At 41.4% G+C, this 6,796-nt stretch overlaps 1 protein-coding gene across 1 annotated transcript in view; it reads right to left on the reverse strand.

The window, feature by feature from the left end:
- Positions 1-4,259, reverse strand: part of ENTPD3 (ectonucleoside triphosphate diphosphohydrolase 3) — a 19,888-nt gene extending 15,629 nt beyond the window's left edge. The window contains exons 1-2 of the mRNA XM_009283564.2: positions 4,249-4,259; positions 2,912-3,032 (exon numbers count right to left, since the gene is read on the reverse strand). Of these exons, the coding sequence (XP_009281839.2) occupies positions 2,912-3,032; positions 4,249-4,259 (132 nt within the window). The remainder of the gene's footprint in view (positions 1-2,911; positions 3,033-4,248) is intronic.
- Between the last annotated feature and the right edge of the window lie 2,537 nt (positions 4,260-6,796).

The following is a 6,796-nucleotide window of genomic DNA, read 5'->3' on the forward strand; positions in this document are numbered from 1 at the left end:
GGAGGGGAGGGGAGGGGAGGGAAAAAAGTAACTTAAAGGAAGACGCTTATTTTTGGGTTTGCTGTTGCCCAATGTACCTCCAACACAGAGGTGACCATGCTGCCTACAGCATGACGTAAATGTACCACTTTGCTTCTTGGGTCTGGCAGAATACTATGACTATTGTACACACTTACCAGAAGCTAAATAAAATGCAAGGTAACGATAAACCAGACTTTGTGTCTCTAAAGGTGCACTCATACATCTTTTTTTGGCTGCAGCTGGGCTAACTAAAGAGACAACTACCCCCTCCCCTATCAACTGTTTGTCCTTCCCTTGCAAGAGGGTACCCCTTGCTCACACAGCTACCTGTGTGAGTGACAACTACCTACACTGTTTCAGAAGCAATTTCATGCTGTTCACTCAACCAATCTGGTTGTGGCCCAAACAGATAAGGGATATTCATATGAATGGCTTTGCAAGTACATCCTGAAGAGTAGTAATCCCAACAGGGAAGCAAGAACAAGCCCCAGGATTAATCACCTTTTCAGCCTGAATAAAATTCCCATAGGAGGATGTACAAATCCTTAAAGCAGGCACAGTTATGACAGCTCACCTGCCTTCCAATCATTTTGGAAAACTGCCACGAGAAGCTAACAAGCTAAACCAGTTACAGGGAAGATGGAGGCCACAAAGGTGGGATCCATGCCAGAAGCGCACTTCAGTTCAGCTACATAGGTCTGAACTACTTTTAATCAAGTGTAACATCCACAAACAAGGCAAAACACTTCCTAAGAGCCAAAAGAGATGTGCAAAATTTAGGTGTAGAAAACTGTAGCACCTGGAGAGGCAAATTAAAGAAAGACAATAATGAAGGGAGGTTTTTTTTTCTCTTTAGGGCTCACAAAACATCAGTAGACAAACAGAAATTTTTTTGACCGGTACAAAGGCTCATTACATTCAGAGCTAGCATCATTTACAATTCTGGACTCCTTCACAAACTATGTCGCTAAGGATTTCTGTGCTCTCTTCATCACTATTCTGACTTCACAGTGTGTGTCAATGAGTCATGAGTTCTTTCAGTGCCTCAGCCTCATGCACATGGGCAGGTCCTTCCTTTACAAATCACTGGCTGAATCTTCAGATAACCCAACCACCAAGGAACCAAAATATTTTCTTTTAAAACACTTTAAAACATCAATGGCATGGCAGATAATTTATCTCTTGTGCCACAAAGGAATGAACCTGGATGCTCTCAATGTGCATCCTGGGAAAGAGCTATTACGCCACAGATAACACAAACTCTAGTTATCCTTCAGTAGCTGTTTTGGTTTCATGCAGAAGAGCCAGAAGAAGGCGGCGGCCATTTACAACAAGTAAGTCTGTTTTCATCATGTTATTGCCATATTTAATTTTAATCAACCGATAACTTCAGGAAACTGCCATTTCCAGGCTCCATCATACCAACTAAGTACTGGAGGGTTTCACACTGGCATACCAAGGTCCTCCTCTGCTCCTGAAGAATTACTTCTTGCGAGTGTTAATCATTCACTGAGGACTACTCAGAGTCCCAGGAATCAAACATAGGGTCCTCCATATCAACTGTGATTTTCTGCATTGGCAGGCTTACAGCCCAAAAAGAAATCCAAAGCCAAGGCACCTAGCAGAGGAACTGCCAGCCTTCCTCCAGAACCAGCCATGAAGCCATTGTGATTCAGGAAGCAGACCTCCCCACCTAAACCAGCTCCACATGGTCAAGGTGGGTCCGATGTTTGCTCAAAGAGTAAGGTAGACAATTTTGTCATTCTGAATGTGAAACTGAATTAATGACAAACACAAGTGATGTGTAGGCTGTCTTTTAGATAGTGGCTTCAGCCTACATGTCAGTCCAGTCTTGCCTTGCATGAAAATTGGCAGGATGTAAGGCTGCTGCAAGCAGAGATTTGGGGCACAACAAGGAGTAAACTTGAGGCACTGTGTCCCCATGCAAGATCCAAGCACACACACCCTGCCACACCACACAAACACATAAAACTGGTATCAGAATACAGTTTATCCCATTGTCTGGCTCATACACCACCAAATGATTCAGACAAAGCCAAAGGTGTTTATAATCCCATGAAGTGTAATGAGACATTAGCCTATCGCTATCAGTATGTAAACTATCCACTTAAATACATATGCAGAGGGAAAGGTAGAAAGGACTTCAAAGAAGGATCTGACAAGGTTCATATGCTTGTAGCTATCATGGGAAAAAACAGAGAACTCAAAATGCCAGACTGCACAGCTTCTCTAGAAGGCTAATTTCTACAGCTTTCTCCTCAGTTATGTACATCTCTCATTGAGGAATCTGCACACAAACTCCAGCAGCTCAAGGCAAAGCCTGAATTCCAGAGTATTTCAGTTTATCTTTTCTAGTATGCTCTGCCCCTCCTCATGAAGCTACTTTGCTTCTGTTAATATCCAGCAAGTCCCAACATGTGGTAAATCATAAAGTGCACACTTACAGCCCAAATGCTTTTCATACACTGGAGCAGTTTGCAAAGATTTCAGCATAAACTTCCTAGCTGTGCTTGGGGGCAGAATTTAAACTCCAGGTATTTCCCACTTCAAAATTATTTTAAAATTACTTCCAATCTCTGCAAAAATAAAAAAGCAGTGGCATGTTCTCCTCGTCTGGCCTTTCAGTCTTGGAGAAGACATTGTGTGGTAGGCATCACAGGGAATCAAGGAATGCTTTTCCTGCTTTGCCACTGACTTGACCAATTCTCTTTTCCTCTCAGCTTGTTTTCCCATGACGAAGATGTGATTAAATATTAATTTATGGCTGTAAGCTCATTTGAATTACCCCATAAAAATTAGTTTAGAAAGGAACATTATTAAATATCAGTTCAAAACACTGTTCTCCTTCCTTAGGTATTCTAAGACTTACCTTAAGCCCTGGGGAGAGGACCTGTTGCTGATTTATCTGTATCACTGCAATAGCAATGACAAGAACTATGCTTAGAAGAAGGAACACTTGGGCAACAACACTTGGGGTCCTGGTGAGCATCCTGAAACAACAAAAAGGGAAACACTTCAGGAATGTGAAAGGATTCAGTGATTCTGTCTTAAGGCCTGAAGCCCTGAATCAGTTGAGACTCCTCATAAAATCTCATTTCATCAACTAGATTATGCTACATGAAAATTCTGTGTTCTCCTCAAGAACAGCCTGGTGTTTTGCTACCACTAACTTTTTATTATCTAGAAGGGGCGTGTCTATATTGTCATGCTAATGATGCCACATTTCACCCTCAGGTGCCAGTCTGCTCATTTCCCACAGTGCCTACATGTAGATGCATGCTCACCATCTCCCGTTGCCTCAGGAAATGACAGCAATGGGCAGGCTGGGGCTAGTGCACACTCAACAATCCTATGTACACCTACAACACAGACATAACCACAGCCATGTAGACACAATGCTGGAGGCTGCTGTGTACAGTGGGATGTTTCTGCCGGAGATGCAAGGTCAGTGTCTATAACAGATACAGGCTGCTTCAGCAAGAAACAAAGGAGGTTTTAAGAACATTAAAGTAGGTATCTTTCTTCTAACTGCTGATGTGTTCATGAAGTATGTTTGCGTGCATATGCATACTACACATAAAATAAAAAATATACAGTTTAACTCACAGATCTTGCGATGAAAAGTTACTAAATCTAAGTAAATCTAACATGTAGTTATGTTAGACAAACCCAAAGGTGACATGAAACATGCATACTGACGATAAGGCTGTTCATACATTCATATCCTCTAGAAAGGTTTTCTAGAAGTCAAATGTGGTTTAGATTTCCTGTAATTTCTGTTCATCCTTTATTTTTGCATGTCCCTGTCCAGACAGCTCTTCACCCCAAAACGCCTTTCAGTACCTCCGAGTACTGACAATCCTCATATCAAAAATTCTTATGCTCCACGGGGGTTGAGGAGGAAAGAAGTGGCTGGTGGGAGATGGCAAGCTTAGAAGTGTCAGAGGAACACAAAAAGGAGAACTTTCCTGCCTTTCTCATTTTCAGAAACCAGCTATTTTGGCATAGAAATATCAAGTTAGCCTGGCGTGATCTATCCTGACTCCCATCTCCTAATTCTTCCGTACTGACGGTGGAGCGTACCAGTGGCTGTTCAGGGCTGCCTTGCTGTTTCAGCAATTGCCAATGCCAATTTGGGCTGAGCACAGGAGCTAAAAGGTGGTCCTCAGTCCACGGCCACAGCACACTGGGTCAGCCCCGTTGTACCTGCAACACATGGTCTTCTCCTTAGCTCCAACCAGACCCAGAGGGCTGAGGGGAAGGCAAAACAAATGCTTCTTCACGCTGTTTCCATATTCTAAACCCCATGGGTTCTTCGGCCTGTGTACCCATGGTCTAACATCTATATTCACATTCAAAAGAGAAGCAAGTTATTTGTTTTGTTCTGGGACTAGCTTCACTCTGAGCTTTGCCCACTGCTGCTGCTTTCCTTCTTTGTCTTCTGATTTCTATTGTGAAATCTAACTCATATTGGCTTTTGGAAACTCTTCATTTCATCCAGACACATCTCAATTCCAGAACATCATTTTTTACACTCATTAACCCCCTTTCCTAAATCCATATGGGCTCCTTGTTTACTGCCAATCTACTCTTCCAATACTTTCTTTTCTTGGTTTGGTAATAGCTTTATTATCTTAATCATCAGCCAGTTTTAAGAGAAAATTACCAGTCACATTGATGATTTATTTACTGCTGTCTATTGCTTTACTGTCCTGAAGCATTCAAACATCATGTACACGATGCATAAATGATAGAATGAAATCTTATTTTTACTATTAGAAAATATGTTAACACCCAAGATGAATTCTTACTGTAACCTGCGGATGATGTCAGGGCATACTAATTAGAAGCATTTATACAAATCAATTCATTTTTTAAAAGAGACAGCAGATTTTAACTATACATTTATGAATAACCATCTGGAAAAAATACTTGTCTTTAGGGGGAGAAAAAATCTTTTTCTTTAGCTTTCAACTGTACATGGAGTCATCTATAATTTTAAAGTGACTGAAAGAGAACTATCTGCTTGCAACCTAATATATACCAGTCACTCCTGGATCAAAGCACTGATGTTCAGCGCTGGAAAAAATAAGTCATTATCAAAGAAAAAAAACACTCAGGGCAAATGACTCTTTGAAAAACTAAAGCATTACTAAAAAGCAAAGCAATAACCACTATTATACTATTAACACTTAAGAACACCCATGATGACTGCTGAAATATTTTCTGCTGCATCTGTTTGTAAAGGGGAAATTGAAATCTTCGTTTGTTGAATTTCTCATGTGCTTCCCTGGTACTGGGATTTGTTTTCATCGGAGATGATTTCTCTTTTCAAAAATCTTTCCTGACAGGGAGCATATTAGGTAAGGGAACATCTCTTAAGACATTCCTCATACAATCTTGTCCTATTGGCAATCAGGACAATTTCATCAGAGAATAATCTGTAAATCCTGATTTAAGCAACAGCCTCTGTGTCAGAAGGACACTTTACACTCCATGCCTGCGTGAAGTCGTCACACAGTTGACATCTTCGCTATCTGAATTGTGCAAGACGCTGCAAGATTTCACATAACTGGATCAGAAGCACGGGGCTGTATTTACTTTTAGCTACACTCATCTAAGTCACACACATACCAGGTAATACAGTCATACTTGTCCATTCACTGAAATCCACAGAGATACCAAAGAGTTCATTCATTCCACAGTTTAAACAGAGTTGTAACGTAAGTAACTCTAGCTAACATTGCGCACTTGTTGGCAAAAAGCCAAATAAAAGAAGATTTTAATGAAGTATCTAAAAGCAGTTGCATTCCATTTTTAAAACAACATTGACCTGAAGCAAGAAACAGCATAAATACTGTTACAATACTGTAGTATTGTTAGTTACATTTAGTTACAGTTACAATACTGTACACCCAATTAAGTACACTGGGCCATACAGGAGTATATTGGAAGGATCATTTTCTACACCTTACTTCAAGCAAAAAGAATACCTGCCTGCAAAGGAAAATGGACTAAACTCCGTCATGCCACCAACATTTTAACTAGGTTAAATACACGTATATGAATGACAGTGCACCTCATGGCACAGCACCAGCACATCTGGCTCCAGATCAGAAAGTTGTGCGTTCAAGTCACACTGGGGTCGGGGTGGGGGGGCCAAGGGGGGCCCAAGGCTGTTCCCACTTTAATGGTTGGACTTGATTATCTTAAAAGGTCTTTTCCAACCTAAACGATTCTATGATTATATGTTGAAATTCCTTTTCCCAAGTTACTTGTAACATCAAACCCACTTATTTTAGGTACTAACCTGTTTGTTCATAGGGGAATGGGCAAGCACCATAAGTATCTTTCTTCACACTATAACCAGAGAGATACAAACACATTAGCATTTATTTTAGAAGTGGTCTACAGGTGAATGCTTTTCAAGTGCTGAAAAAAGAAACCAAAACACCAAAAACCCAACACCCACAGCATTTTAAAACCCGCAATGAAAACCTGTGAGGAGGTTTCACAGGCCTTCCTTCAGAGGAGAAATTAAGTAAAAGCAAGCACATGGACCCAAAATTAGCAGCTGAAGCTCAGAGTTTTCCCTCAGCTCGCCGTCGTCCCAGGTGAGAAAGCTTCACACAACGATTGTGATTTGCGAGGAAGCACAAAGTTTTCCCCAAAAAAAACCGCGGAGAGACAGAGAGACGCTCTCCCCCCCTCCTCCCGCCCCACCAACAGGCGCGGGGGGACGCGCCCAGCCCCC

The sequence above is a fragment of the Aptenodytes forsteri genome, unplaced genomic scaffold (genome assembly GCF_000699145.1).
Source record: "Aptenodytes forsteri isolate BGI_AS27 unplaced genomic scaffold, ASM69914v1 Scaffold662, whole genome shotgun sequence".
NCBI lineage: Eukaryota > Metazoa > Chordata > Aves > Sphenisciformes > Spheniscidae > Aptenodytes > Aptenodytes forsteri.